General features: G+C 34.5%; 2 protein-coding genes across 3 annotated transcripts in view; both read right to left on the bottom strand.

Annotated features, from left to right (window-relative positions):
* Nucleotides 1-16,454, bottom strand: part of LOC145280197 (putative exonuclease GOR) — a 210,008-nt gene that overhangs the window by 147,298 nt on the left and 46,256 nt on the right. The window lies entirely within an intron of this gene.
* On the bottom strand, nucleotides 8,787-10,302 carry LOC145280205 (putative exonuclease GOR). Its single transcript, XM_080131984.1, has 2 exons — nucleotides 9,994-10,302; nucleotides 8,787-9,708 (listed from the first exon to the last, which is right to left on the bottom strand). The coding sequence occupies exons 1-2, from the start codon at nucleotides 10,129-10,131 to the stop codon at nucleotides 9,589-9,591; spliced, it is 258 nt and encodes an 85-aa protein (XP_079988110.1). The 5' UTR covers nucleotides 10,132-10,302; the 3' UTR covers nucleotides 8,787-9,588.

Genomic DNA, 16,454 nt, shown 5'->3' with positions numbered 1-16,454 from the left:
TTTGTACCTCCAAACATTTAAATATATAAATTTTATTTAGAAAAAAAATAATTTTCATCACGGTGAATAAGTCAAGACTCAGTGATTTTCTCCTGTCTGTGTCAAAAGCACTAAATTATTTTTATTTTTTATGAAAATTCTATTTGATTATTTTTCATAATTTTCGGTGTACAGCATTACTTTTCAATAATAAGTAAGTACCTCATACATTTTTGATGCTATGTTTAGACTGAGACGATCTGAATTTTGATTCTTATCCAGAGTGCCCTTTTTGGAGAGCTAGACTTTCCCCACATTGCCTAACTGTTTCCTTATGAGGAGACGAGTTCATTTATTATTTTAAAACCAATATCAACAGTACAGATAGATGAAATTTTAATAGGTATGTATTTAAAATTACAAAACTATTTTATTTTTAACTCAGGAGTCATCACTTATGAAGGCCAAAAAGACACTCAAGGATGGTTGATAAAATTCGTGGATTGTCAGTTGTAAGATGAAGAATATTATGAAAGGATTGAAAATCATAAATGGACACTGTTTGAATTCTTATGAGAACAGTTCATGGCAAGTATAAAGTATTTGAACGTATAAAAATTACATAAAACTACAATGTAAAAAGATTAGCTAATTATGCAAAGCACAATTCAAATAATAGTTTATCACCAGAAAACAAAAATAAAGAAATTATTCTGGAAACATTCTATGTTTCATGAGTGAATTTAGTGAAAAAGTTAAAATTTAGATTGAAAAAAAAATCATTAAAAAAAAAAAAGGTTTTCGGCTAAATGTTAATTTTTGATTTTTGTCTAAGATTCAGAACATTAACTTTTAATTTTCTATTTTTATTGAATTCCAAATTTATTTTAATAATTCATAAGCACCAACTTTTCAGATTATAAATTATTTTAAACAAAGGTATTAATGGTTCCTCTACTTGATTTTATAAACTAGTGTTTAGTTCCTGTAAATCATATTTACAAAACACGTTTATGTTTAACTTGTCTAGAAAACTCACTTAAAAGTTGAACAAGTCTATTAAAAAAAAAAAAAAAAAAAGGAGCCAATTCTACCCTTTGCAACCAAGGCTGCTAAACCCCAATATTTCCTCCTGTATCAGAAAACACGCTATATGATATACATATATCTGTACGTGATGTTGCCAAGTTAATCAAAAACCTTGATTCCAGTAAAGCAACCGGCTCTGACGGTATTCCAATTATAGTACTCAGAAAACTTCAACCAGAACTAGCACCCATACTTACAAAACTGTTTAAACGATGTCTTAAGGAGAATAGCTTCCCATCACCCTGGAAAATCTTATCAGTATGCCCTATATTTAAGAATTCAGGTTATCGCTCATCCCCCTCTCAGTACAAGCCAATAAGTCTCCTATGCGTGATGAGTAAGTTGCTGGAATCTGTGTTAAATATAGAAGTAATCAACCATCTCAATAAAAATAACCTTCTTAGTGACACTCAATATGGTTTCCGTTCTGCTTGATCTACAGCAGATGTGCTTACAGTTATATCTCATAGGATTAGCAAACCTCTCGACGGAGGCAACCTTTCTAGGGCAGTCGCTCTTGACATATCAAAGGCCTTTGATAGGGTATGGCATAAAGGTAGGTTTACTTCACAAGATCTCTAGCTATGGTATAGCTGGAAATGTCTTCTCAATTATTAAATCATTTCTTTCTGATAGGTTGATGAGAGTAGTAGTTGAGGGGCAAAAATCAGAAGCTCACAGTGTTATATATTCGTATCATCGAGAGTTCTCACTAGGGTTATCATTGAGGGGCACTTTTTACGTTTGGGGTATAACATAAAAAAAGGATTCCGTGTGCGTATGATTGTCTCTAATATAAATGGTTGTGTGTTTGATTATCATAAAGGGAATCGTGTGTGTGACATGTATTTTCAGAACCTACCTCTGCTTCTTCGATGTTGGACCATCTGGAAATTTCTCATCCTGGAGGGAGACTTGATACCTGTTTGACGAAGATTTATCACTACAAGACGATGAATGGGTTTTATAGTTTTTATTTCACTTTCCCCAGAGGTCCTGCAGGAGGTGGAAGTGAAATCGGCTTGTGTGGGTTCTTCTTCACACACGTCAGTGTTCGTCTCCCCCCTCCCCAGTTAAAAGGGGGAGACAATGGAAAACCGTCCGTCTTCTTCAAAGCCCAAATCAAATCTCACAGATCTAGCAAACCTGACCACGTCACACATACGTAATCTGGTTAGCTGATCTGCGGTTCTGGTAAACGTGTCTACCTCCACGTTTACTCTCCTCTCTCTCTCTCTCTCTCTCTCTCTCTCTCTCTCTGTAACATTCCTTCCCCCCTTTTTTATCAAAATGTATGGCGAAGGCATACATTTTCTACTTCCCACATTTACTAAGAATGGGATATATATGCTCACCCCACTGGCAAAGAAAACTGTCATACCTTTATTCAATATACTAAGTAAAATAATATCAACAAATAATACCATGTGGCGCTAATCCTTGCGCCCTCGAAGGTCAACAACTCCCTGTGACCCCATGGTCTCTTCATAATTTAAATCAGAATTTCAGGAGCATCCTTTACTCCCGTCGACACTACGCGTGATCGATAAATTCTCGGCAATCAACCGAATAATAAAATCGAGGTCCATCTGCCTCTTTAAAACGGACTATCATCGTCCTTGGCTTTACAGATCAGCTTTTCTTCCTATAGGTAGCACACACAAAAAAAAATTTCCATCCCAAGCCTTATCCTATTCATCATAAGCCTACTCTTATTACTAGTATTTTGTGGGAAACAAAAAACCTCTTAACATTCCATATGGTGGGTAACCTTCTATTTTCCTAAGTACTTGCATACATATTTCATTCATCTTCTCTTGAGCGATTCGTAACATAATGGCCACGTCAGCCATTGCATCCCCTCTGCCCCTTACACCATGTCAGAGGGCATTTCATTTGCTCCCTGAAGTTGATTACAACTAGATCCGCTCACGCTGGACAGAATACATTCCGTTTACTGCTATGTCAGAAAAAACTTTTTTTTTTTTTTCCAAAGTCGGTAAGCGCAACCTGCCTGGAAGACACATAGCTTCACGGAAAACATCGGATTTCCACACAGGAAGTACTCAAACTTGCTCCATGTTGATTCTACTCGAAATCAATAGAAATCACGTTAATAAAAATAAAATTCAAATCATTTCTCGAGAATAATGAAATTAATAACTACCCATGTAATTCAACACCTCTCCAAAATTCTAACATGCTTGCCACAGAAATTAAATTCCATTCACGCCCCACTTTTTTCTTTTATTTCTTCATATAGTTTATTTAACCCTATATTTATCCTTTTTTTTTCTACCTTACTTATGTGGTCAAAACGTCACTCATGTCGAATAGAACATTTATTCTGCTTTTCGAAAATTGAAATTAATACCGACTGAACCTTTGACTCTTCCGAAACTTTTTTTTTTTTTTAATTATTTATTACACTGTTTAAATCTTATTTCTTTCTCTTTTTCCCTATTTTATTATTACTATTATGATTATTAATTAATTAACAACACGTTCTTTCTTTTATTAATCATTCTTTCATTAGACCCCACAAGCAAAGATTCCACCTCCCCATTCTGCGAAAAAAAAATACATGTCAAAGAACAAGAAAATTCTGCCAATACCGTTTGACAACACATCAATTACATAAAAATAATAAATTAAAAAATACAACAATATCCTATAAGCAATCACAAAGTCCCATCTCACTAACAACAAAATTCCAAATAACAAAACACAGATTCGTGGAAACCCATTTGACCACGTCATCAACTAGGTCGACTGTATAGTGCATCATCTTTTACCATTCCACAGAATTAAAAAATTTAAGAAAAATCACAGTCGTTTACAAACAATACCTAGACATTTACAATTAAAATACCTAGTCGTTTCTAAAATAAAATAAAACGACTCACTTATAAAGTCTCAGACAATCCTAACACTCGATGGAACTAAAATTGTCCATGTCAGAAAAAAAATTCCTAAGAAATAAAATCGTACAATTAGTGAAAAAGGAAAAAAAATCACATTTCAAAACCTATCCATTGTTTTTCATCAAAAGTACATATTGTTTTTCCTTAAAAGTTACACTTGGTTCACAGTTTAAAAATGCAACAAAAATATTCATAACACATATTTGTGATTGACGTGTTTATCTTTTGGTAAAGGCTCATTCCTGATGCACACTTACTACAGTCATATGTTCTATTTCTTTCTTTTTTTTTTTCTTTCTGGTTTTCTCACTGGCTGTTGTTAAAAATTTACAGAATAAGGCCATTCTTTGTTTTTCCCTTCTAATTTTGACATTAAGTGATATTTTTCTTCATTCATAACGAGCTAATTCCTAATACGATAAACATTTTTTTTAACTATTTTCTATATATAAAGTTTTACATTCTGTGTGTCTGTATGTCTTCCTTTTCTTTCTTCGTGAAAAGGTTGTATGTGTGTATTGCTTTTCTTTTTTTTAAAATTATTTTTCTAATTCGCCTAGTGTTTTAATGGACCCTACGTTGTGTATGTGTGTGTGTGTGTTGATTTGTATATTTTTTTTCTACTGTTTTTTCTTTTTCTTTTTTTCTTCATACATTTTATTGTTTTTCTTGTCCTATTTTTTTTTTTCTTTTTTTTCCCTGTGGCAACGGAAGTCATTTTTCTTCTTTTTTTCTTTTAAACCCACCCTTGCTAGGTGGGCTGGTCAGTTACGGCACCAAATTGAATATTTGTTACATTGAGGGGCAGGGGCACCATTTAAATCATTGAGAGGCAATTTTTACGTTTGGTGTATAACATAAAAAAGGATTCCGTGTGCGTATGATTGTCTCTAATATAAATGGTTGTGTGTTTGATTATAAAAAAGGGAATCGTGTATGTGACATGTATTTTCAGAACCTACCTCTGCTTCTTCGATGTTGGACCATCTGGAAATTTCTCATCCTGGAGGGAGACTTGATACCTGTTTGACGAAGATTTATCACTACAAGACGATGAATGGGTTTTATAGTTTTTATTTCACTTTCCCCAGAGGTCCTGCAGGAGGTGGAAGTGAAATCGGCTTGTGTGGGTTCTTCTTCACACACGTCAGTGTTCGTCTCCCCCCTCCCCAGTTAAGAGGGGGAGACAAGAGAAAACCGTCCGTCTTCTTCAAAGCCCAAATCAAATCTCACAGATCTAGCAAACCTGACCACGTCACAGCTGACCTTCGGTTCTGGTAAACGTGTCTACCTCCACGTTTACTCTCTTCTCTCTCTCTCTCTCTCTCTCTCTCACAACAGTATTAATGCTGGAGTCCCTCAGGGGCCCAACTCTTTTCCTGATCTACATTAATGATCTTCCAAATCACATCCTTATATCATTTGTAGACATTTATGCTGATGACACTACCATTTATGGTAGCACATCTAAGACAGTAAACGACAAAGTTCTATCTGATTCTCTCTCCTCTGATCTTAAGCACGTGGTACAATAGGGAAAGGAGTGGCTGGTTACTTTTAATGCATCTAAAACCAAGCTTCTCTCTTTACATCATCAACATTCTGATCCACATCTGGCATCAATTGAAATGAATGGCTCTCATATTCAGGAGGTCTCAAGTTTTGACAAGCTTCTGGGTTTCACAATTACTCCTGATCTTAAATGGAACATGTACATCAAATCTGTTACCAAGGCCGCTGGAAAAATGGTGGGATCTTTCTATCGATCCAGTAGATATCTCACTGCTGATGCAATTCTCTATCTATATAAGAGCCAGGTACGTGCAAGGATGGAATACTGTTGCCACATCTGGGCAGGAGCTGCTAGAAAGGACTTGTCCTGCCTTGATAGAGTTCAAAATAGACTTCGTAGCCTCGTAGGAGATGTCCTTTTCTCTTCCCTGCAACCTCTATCTCACAGAAGAGATGTTGCAAGTTTGTCTCTGATGTATCGTTATTTTCATGGAAAGTGTTCGACTGAGCTTCAGTCTATGGTCCACTCTCACCAACTTTCACAAGAAACACTCATCTAGCTGAAAACACTATCAATAATTAACCCCACTCTTTATCTGTGCCTAAACCCAAATGTAGATTCCATGAACAAAGCTTCTTTTTTAGAACTGCACGCCTGTGGAATTGTCTTCCGCTTTCCTTCTTTCTGGCTGACTACAATATGATTGTCTTCAAGTCTAACGTAAACAAGTTCTTGATGAGCCGTTCTATATAAGTTAACAAATTTACCGAATTTCCAGTACTAATGATTACTTTATTGTCCAATTTCTACTGTACACCCTTTAACCCTTATCCTCGAGTGGCCTATTGGCCTTCATAATACGGTGATGCCTGTGTAAAAAAAAAAAATCTTCAATAGGGTACATAAAAGTGGTGCGAAACTTACATAATTTTGATTTTAGGAAGTGCTTACGTTTAATGAGTTTTAAGAAGAAATTGAAATTCAGGGAATCTTGCTTAATTGCTATCTAATGACTATGGATTCAATTTAATGCAAATCTTAAATATGTGAATTTTCAAATTGGAGGTTGTGCTCATATTATGCCCCCTAAAATTCCTTTAAACTATTCCTAAGAAGGTAAAATTTAGAGAATATTTATTTTACCCATCGAAGGTATCCGAATTTTCATGAAAGGCATCCACTTCTTCTTTGCCACCTTTGTATAAACTAAATAAAACTAAATATATCCCACATTACCTACCCTCTTGCCTAACAGCTGTGTTTCGTCATTAATAATGATTGGTTAATTAGTTTAGGAGTGAATCCTATATATATATATATATAAACATATATACAAATGGAACTTTATATATAAAATAGAGAACATTGTTTTCAGTACTTGCACGAATGCAAACATATTTTGACTTCCAAATCTCATCAGGCCAATGTATAGATTTTTTTCATTTTATACAATATTTGAATACTTTAACCATAACCCTCCTCCACCACCACCACTACATTCCTCAGTCAATCAAAACTTGAATATTTTCCCCCTACCTCCTCTGGCCTTCCCTATGAGTTTCCTTGTACTTGATGTCCCCAGGTCAATTGACCCAGCTCCTCCCATGTGCTAGTTGCATTCTTAATGGGTTCATTTCTCATAGCTTTTTCAATAAAGTTCTATTTATAGCCTTGGTACCGTGGCTATTATTTTTGTTTCTAACAATTTTACCTGTGTTCTTGTTATCGAGCTAGGGTGAATATTAGTTTGTCAATCCTACTGTATTTGAATTATAGTAATTTGAGTCCTATTTGGGGTTGATTTAATATACACTTATAAGTAATTCTCTTAAGAGCTTATTATTTACACATATATACAGCATAATTACGTTGACACACTGGTTCCTGTTAAGCGACGTTGAACCTGATCAGTACTAAAATGGATGACCATTTAAGAAGTACCAGATGGTGTATGTGCTCTCTACTATATATTATTTTCAATGAACTTGGATTTTTCCTTTCCACTGGAATCCAGCAGTTTCAAGTCAGGAGTGGTGCAGATGGGAATTTTACATCCCTAGCTTCGCAGTTATACGAGCAAAAATTTTTGCAGGAAGTATCCATTGTCTTTCAAGACTCAACAGAGACCATGAATGTTGAGTGTTTAGCAATTGAGCATCAAGTACCATTCTTATAGTCTTTAAAAAAAAAAGTATTTTAATTGAAAGCAAGAGGATGTATGCATGCACAGTAAGATCAAAAGAGAAAAAAAAACATTTTACGTATAAAAAATTTATTTACAAAAATATTTTTACAATTTTTTTTTCTTTTTTTTAATTTTTTGCGTTGTTTCTGTTTGACGATTTTTTAAATTGAATGGAAGTTATTTTTGAGCTGCCTTCTTTAAAATAATATAAAATATTTTTTGAGGAAGAGTGTAAAGATCAAAAAAATTGTATGGAATCTACACGAATGAAACATTATTCTAATGATGTAAAAAAAAAAAAAAAATGGGAGAAAATAAGGGAAAAAATGTTGGATATAATGTTACTGTGTTTTAAAGTCAGAAAAGAGACAATACAAAACACATGTTAAAAATTACACAAAACTAGAAGTTGTCTAATCGATTTTTTTTAAGTTAGTATAAACGTCTCCAATTTAGAAAAAAGTGAATATAATTCGTTTTTTGGGGTTAAATGATGTTGTGGATGAGTGATTGTTTTGGTAATTGTAAAATGATCGTGTTCGAGTTTTTCTTGTATTTTTATTTATTCTTTTTAACAAAAAGAAAATTGATTGGTAAAAGTGGCTTGTTTAAAATGGATGAGTACTTTTTTTGTATTGCACAGATGCTGCCATAATTCCGATACTACCCAAATCAAAAATGTTGTTCTGCAGTTGAGTAAAACTGACAAATTTGATTCGAGTAGAAAAAAACCATAAAGGTAAGAAAAATTCCTGTAATCAATGCAATTTATATTGAGCATCTATTAATACTTTAGTAATTGATAAGTGATAGAATTTCCTCAAGTCTCCTTCTTAATTTACATGGAGTATAATAATTTTCTATGGCTTCCTGCTGCAGTTGATGATGGACTAATTTCATTGCTGCAATGGCATCTTCTTTACTGTCATGACCATCGGCTGAAAAACAAAACCAAGACAAGGGATTACATTGTGACTCTTAGAAAGTTTTAAAGAATTTTCAAGCATTTAAACTATTGAATAGAGAGTCATTTATGGCTTTAACATTCTTAGCAAATCTTCATATATTGAAAATTTTGAATGCAATAAATACAGTGTTGAATATACTTACGATTATCCTGGATTTTCATTTGGAGATGATCTTGTGCCAATTTTTTCAGTCCTGTCTTATACGAGTTTCCCGACAAGCGTGCGTACAGAACTGACGTATCAACCACGTTACTGTGGACGATCTAAAGAAAAATAAAAAGTATTAAATCAATGCTAAAAGATTCAAGGAATCACATATTTAACAATGCATGAATAGAAAGAATGCCTCCTCTGCTTTAAATTAATCCATTCAAAATAAATTCTTGTTTTAAAAAGGAAAAGAAAGCTTAATTTACAATGTGTACTTTGTAGGAGGATGTAAAAAAGGTTCTTAATTAGACTATAATTTCTCAATGCTTACCTTAAGGGACCTCAAATCGCATTCTAAACTATGTCCAACAAGGATTGTATGTGCGGAGATATACCATAAAAGTTGATCCTGTACATCTCTCAACGATGTAGTTACGTTTTTTAGATCTGATTCTTGAATTCCACTAAATCTAAAAGAAAAAAAATGTACACATTTACAAAAAATTATAACCTTTTGATTGGAGTGTCAGATTTACATAATATCAGCTAAAACCCATTTTAATCTAATGAACATGAGGGGGCAGGGTTAATACACTTTTTAACCATATTAGTGCTTAAAATATTTTGTGTGGTAAAATACACTGTCATATTCATATGCAAATCTTTCAATTATTTCGATGAATGATATTTCAAATACGTTGAAATTAAGAGTCCATATATTTTTCATGTCCATGATATTTATAAATGAAAGAATAACAAAAACAAATTAGCTGAAGGTAATTACCGCGTATTATAATCCAATATTTGATTATCTGGCTTGACGAACGTTTCATAAACAACATCACATTCCGGATTGATGAGCGTTACTTGAGCAACTTCCATGCCAGCTGTAGTATAGATCTGTTAAATAGTGGAGAAGAAAAAGTTATGAATTTCAAGTCTGATACAAAAAACTTGCTGAACTTTTGAGATAGGCAATTATTTCAAATGGGATGACTATACTCCTTTTAATATGATCACAAAGCACAAATAGGTTTGAGGTTTGGTTTATCAATTTACAATGCAGTTTTATGTTATTGAATGCAATTAATTGAATAAAAGTTGCTGATTTACTCAAAGCTAGGTACAAAATTTTGGGGGGAAAGATTGTGTTATGGTGAGACAAGATTTAAAAAAATAACTTACCAGCTCACAATCCAGAGAAAAAACCTGCAGATGCATATGTGACATTGGATAGAAAACTGTGTTTTTGTATCTTGATGTGTCAAATTTATTATTGTGATGAACATGATACTGAAAATAAAGTGGGAATGCAATTACCATTAAGCATAGAAATTTAGCAAATAAGTTAATTTATACTTTATAAAAAAAAAAACTAAAAGGAATTAGTAAATAATCACAATTAAAATTATAAATTAAAACAATGATAAAATTACAACAACAAATCAATAAAAAATAATTATTTACAACTATACAATATGCATTAAATAAAAATATTGCATTTGTCCTCTACATACCTGTGACAGAAAGAAAATATTTTATTCTAATAATCACATAAATTCATCAAATAGTATTGTTTTTATAAATCAAATTTTATTAACCGATTAATGGGAATTTGTAGGCATTACAACAAAAATCTCGCAAGTTTGAATTATGTTAAGTTATTTTGTTTGTTTCTTGACTGTTTTTAAAATGGCATCGCGAGATATTTATTCCTTAGCTAGCCATAAAATATAATTTTTTGATTGATTGATTGATTGATTGGTTTTACGGCATATCAACCTATGTGGTCATTTAATGCCGGAGTCCTTTTTTTTTTTTTTTTTTTATTTTTTTTTTTAACTTTTTTTATTGGGAGAGGGGGAATGACTTTTTCAGCCTTTCCTCCCTTTTTTTATAAAATTGAACTAAGAAATTAAATGTATTTATACATGGATGTGTATATTTGGGTGACTTTAAATTTCCTTAAATTTTCTTATATAAATTTACTTTCCTTAGGTATGCTAGAATATTAGCTGAGTTGACCTTTTCAAAAAGGTCTTCCATATTGCTTTCTGTATAATATAATTTTCTAGTTGGGGCAAGGTCATCACACCCAACTAGGATATGTTTTACTGTGAGTGTCTCCTGGCATGGGATGCACTCTGGCGCCGATTCTCCATTTAGTATATATATAAGAATGAGTAAAATTGGTGTGCCCTATGCGCAGCCGAGTCAGTATCACATCTTCTCGGCGTGATCTCTTGATGTCCGGACATCGTTCCTTAAGTTCAGGTTTGATTGAGTATAATTTGTTGCCCTCTTGCTGACTCCACCGCAGTTGCCATTTTTCCTGTATGTATGCTTTTATCTGGGGTCTAAGATCAGTATGTGGAATCTTAAAATTGTCAGTTGGAAGGTGAGAAGATCTTTTTGCAGCTATATCTGCCCTGTCATTGCCTTTGATCCCCACATGGCTGGGGATCCAGACAAGAATAATGTTTTTAGTAGTTGAAAGGATATTGATTTTTTCTATTAATTTTGTTGTTAGTGGATTTTCTTGTTTTTGATTTTGTATAGATAATAGGACTGATAGAGAATCTGTGAGAATGATAAAGTTTTTGGTGGTTTCCTCTGAAATTATGTTGAGTGCTAGATCGATAGCTATAGTCTCTGCAGTGAATATAGATGCTTCATTTTGAAGATTTCTCTTCATTGTGGTTTTATGGTACGTTGCTGCACATCCAGTGTGATTGTTGCTTTTAGACCCGTCTGTGTAGATAAAGGTGTAGTCTGAATATTGTAATTTTAAATGTTGAAGTTCGTCGTGGTATTCAATAGGGTTTGTGGTAGATTTGGACTTTTTGTTTAGGTTGAGTTTTATTTCAACTTGTTTCATGGTCCATGGGGGTGTTTTAGGCAGTATGAAGTTGTGAATGCTGGAGATTGGAATTTTCGATTCTTCAATGCTTTCCTTCATTCGGAGCCCGAACGTTTTGATAGTTTTTCTTCTCATGTTAAAGAGTTCTTCATATTTAGGATAGAAGGTACATTGGTATGCAGGGTTGTTTGGGCAAGACTTCAGTTTCAGTAAATATTGAAGGGCTAACTTTTCTCGCCTTAGATCTAGTGGGGGTTCGTGTGCTTCCGTGTATAGACTGTTCACGGGGGAAGTTCTGTATGCTCCTAGGGCCAATCTTAGGCCAGTATGGTGAATAGGGTCTAGGCTTTTTATATATGATGTTCGGGTTGATCCATATATGAAACAACCGTAGTCTAGCTTTGAGCGGACTAGTGCTCTGTAAAGTTTAAGGAGTGTTTCCCTGTCTGCACCCCAATCGGTATGTGCTACCACTCTCAAAAGATTTACAGCTTTGTTACATTTTTTTTTCAGATAGTTTATGTGTGGGATGAATGTTAACTTTTTGTCAAATAAAATCCCTAAGAATTTGTACTGGTCAGTAACGGGTATGGGCATTCCTTCCATGGTTAGGACAGGATCATTATGCATGTTTGCAGAAATGCATGCATTTCGTTTTTCTTTTGGAGAATCTAAATCCATTCTCTTCCGTCCATCTCATTACTTTGTTTAAGCACAATTGAAGCTTCCTTTCTATTATAGATATATATCTAGATCTACAGCATATTAAGAAGTCATCCACATATAGGGAGCAATCTACCCCAGGGTTAAGGTTTTTTACAATGTTGTTAATTCGGATACTGAACAGGGTCACTGACAGTATACTCCCTTGAGGTACTCCATTCTCTTGTTCTTTCAAGTCTGAGAGAGCTGTGCCAACCTTTATTCTGAACCGTCTATTTTTAAAAAAATTTTCAATAAAAATTGGCATTCTGCCTTTTAGTCCAAGCGCCTTCAGATCCCTTGTAACACCGTACTTCCACACAGTATCGTAGGCTTTTTCCATGTCAAAAAACACTGCTGTTAAATGTTCCTTCCTTACAAAGGCTTCTCTGATGAACGTTTCAAGTCTGATTATGTGGTCTATTGAACTTCGGTTTTTCCTGAATCCTGTTTGAAATTCTGTAATAAGATTCTCTGTTTCCAGGAACCAGATTAGTCTTTTGTTTATAATCCTTTCCATGGTCTTACAAATGCAGCTTGTTAGAGCTATTGGCCTGAAATTCAATGGATCTGAGACGTTACTTGATTGGGATTGGATGTTTGAGTTTTCAGATTTGGGGATTGGTATTATTGTGGCCTCTTTCCAGGTCTCGGGTACGTTTCCACTGGACCATATAATATTGAAAATTTCAAGTAGGTATTTCATTGAGGTTTCTGGAAGTTTTTTGAGGATTTCATATGGAATTTCATCGGGCCCTGTAGCTGTGTCATGGGATTTGGTTAGCGATTCTTTTAATTCAGGCAAGGTAAGAGGTTGGTTGTATTTTTCAGTATTTTGTGATTTAAATAGAATTTTCTTTTTCTCTTCCTTTTCCTCTAATCTTTTTGAATTTCTCTGTCTGTCACATGATGAAATTTTTGATAAATTATCTGCCAGGTTATTGGAAATGTCTTTTTGATTGGTGTATATTTTGTTGCCTTTAGAGATGTGGGATATTGGTGTACTACTACACTTTCCTTCTATTTTCCTCATCATGTTCCAAACTGTTTTCGCCTTGGTATTCACATTAATTTTGGATATATAATTTCTCCAAGTTGTTCTTTTGGATTCCTTTATGATTCGTCTGGCTTTTGCTCTGTTGTTTTTGAAGAAATCCAGATTTTTGCTTGTTGGATACTTTTCGAATTTTCTCAAGGCAGCTCGTCGAGCTCTGATGGCTTTTCTGCATTCTTTTGTGAACCAAGGTTTGTTGTGATTGTTGGTTTTGGTTGTTTTCGGTATGGTATTATTTGCTATGTTTGTGAGTGTTTTAATGAAGTAGTTCAAATGGTCATCTTCATCATTCTTTTCGATAATTAATTGGTGTTTGCACTGTTCCTGGAAGTCTTCCCAATCCGCTTTATGTAGGTTCCATTTGGGTGTTTTTTGTTCAGTGCTAGTACTTAGACTTTCCAGGATGATTGGGAAATGATCACTCCCACAGGTGTCATTGTGTACTTTCCAGTCATAGTCCATATATATGGAAGGATCACATAAGGTAAGGTCAATGGCGGTGAAAGTACCTGTTGCTGGGTACATATAGGTGTAGTTTTGATTATTAAGGAGGCATAGATTATTTTTATTTATTATGTTTTCTATTTCTTTTCCTTTTTTATTTGTTTCTTTACTTCCCCATATTACATTGTGACTGTTGAGATCTCCTAGTAGAAAAAAGGGTTTAGGGAGTTGTTTTATTAATTGAGTTATCTCAGTTTCGTTGATTGTATCTTTTGGAGGGATGTATATTGAGCAAAGTGTTATAGTTCTATGTAGAGTCACTGACACTGCAATTGCTTGCAAGTTTGTGTTTATATTTATTTGTCTTTGAGGGACTTTATTCTTCACAAGTATTGATGTGCCTCCAGAAGCTCTGTCCGTATCTTTATTTATGTAGTTGTAAGATGTGTAGTGTTTTATGTTGATGGTATTATTTTCTTTCAGAAAGGTCTCCTGTAGACAGACAAGTGCTGGGCTCATATTTGTTATTAATAATGTGAGTTCATTTTGGTTTGCTTTTATCCCTCTGATATTCCATTGTAATATTTTGTTCATCATTTGGAATTGTGTTCAACTTCCATCGTCTCCAATCCCTCAAATCTATTTTCTGTCGGAGTCCCTGTTCGAGATATAGATCGGGATCTTTCTTTTCCTGTTTTTGTTTGTTTTGTTTTTTTTGTCTGGGGGGATTTTTGATTCTTTTCTGGCTTGTGATGTGTTTGATGGTTGTTCGGTTGTTTTTGTAGAAATGGTTTGTGGTTTTGTTTCTTTTTGTGGTTCAGTTGTGTCTTTACTTAATATTATCCTTGGATTGGTTGCAGACATTGCACTATTCATTTTCCTCATTTCTTCTAATAGTTCTTTCATTTCCTTTATTAGTTTGCTTAGGACATCAATTTTCTTGTCAGTTGTATCCGTTACATGTATATGACCATTTTGATTGTTGATTGGATTAGTTTTTTTTTGTTGCATCTGCATATGTTTTAGTTTTGATGATTTTCCTGGCCTCTGGGTAGGATATATTCTTTATATGTTTTAGTTTGGTCACTTCTTTTTCTCTTTTCCATATTTCGCAATATCTAGAGCCAGCGCCATGGTTTCCCAGGCAGTTGGCACACTTGAAATCTTTTCTGCAGTCAATGTGTGGGCCACTTTCTCCACATCTTCCACACACTGGTAATCGTGTGCACCGATCTTGATGGTGTCCAAACTTCTGGCACTTGAAGCATTGGAGGGGGTTTGGAATATAAATTTCTACATTTATTTTCATATATCCGACTTTCACTTCTTTGGGTATGGTGAGGGAATCGAAAGTTAGTATATATGTATTGGTATCGATTTTCTCACCGTTTTTTTTTTAATTTGAACTCTGCGAACATCTAACACATTCTGTTTCTGTAAGTTTGTCCTGATTTCCTCCAAGGGACAAAGTGCAAGTTTGTAGCTTTTCACTACTCCTTTGCAGGTATTTAGGGTTGGATGTCTGTAGCATTTGACTTTGATGTTTTCAAATAATTTTAGTTTCAATATTTCTTTAGTTTGTTCTTCGTTATGGGTTTCTATTAGTAGGCTGCCGTTAAATTGTTTTTTAATAGACTTTGGTTTTAGAGTTTTAAGATTTTTTTCAATTTTAAAAGGTGATAGTTTGCTCAAAGGAGTTTCCTCCATTGATTCTATTACTACGAATGTTGAGTTCCTTGGTTTTATCGTCTCTTCGTCAGAGCTACTGATGTCAGAGACATCAGAGTGGGTTCTCTTTGGGTGGTTGGGTGGTTTTTGGGAGGAATAAGCCATATATTTTGTTTTCTTTTTTCGTCATCTTTGTTCCCCACCCACCTCGGAGTCCTATTTGGGAAGAGCCTGGGGAGAAACCCATTCGCCCAGCCTCTACAGGGATACAATGATGATATAACCGACTTTGGTGGTATCATAATGATTATCTGTTCTCTCTTGATATTGCTATGGGATCTGTAGCAATCCTGAGGGGTTTACAGCCTCGTCATCGATATTCACACCTAATCGATTGACCCTCAGCCACCGCTTTCCATCATATATTAGGGAGTAGGGTTATTTGTGGGAGAGGGGGGATGTGTTGTATTAGTAGTGAGTTTTTGGAATGGGCAATATATGGTGGGGCTTGGCGTGACTGGCCGATTGGTCGGATCGGGCCTCTCCGACCGCCCGTCTAATCGAAGTAAGGGCCAAAGTAATGTGTTGCGGTGCCTAAACTTCTATGTATCCTAGTTTAGGTTCGCTCAATCACCAGGATCACGTCCTAAGACTTTACGGGTAGCAACCCACGGCTAACTGGTTGCCCCATTGAGGGATTTTTACCCTCTGCAGGGGGGCAGTCGGTATAATTTTTTGTTTTAAAATAAATCTACTTACACAATTAGTGATTTTTGGGATATGCTATTCTCTTTCTGCCATGGTTATGTAAAACAAATATAGTCCTTTGTATATTTTTTAACATAGGCAAAATTTTGAACAAGAATCAAAATGTTTACTTACTGGAGCAACTGTACATCCTATGGAGTTAACTTTTCC

This window comes from Euprymna scolopes, chromosome 7 (assembly GCF_053919585.1).
Source record: "Euprymna scolopes isolate OS-2025 chromosome 7, ASM5391958v1, whole genome shotgun sequence".
Classification (NCBI taxonomy): Eukaryota; Metazoa; Mollusca; class Cephalopoda; order Sepiida; family Sepiolidae; genus Euprymna; species Euprymna scolopes.
Note: the sequence above shows the minus strand (reverse complement) of the source record. Positions and strands in the feature narration are given on the sequence as shown.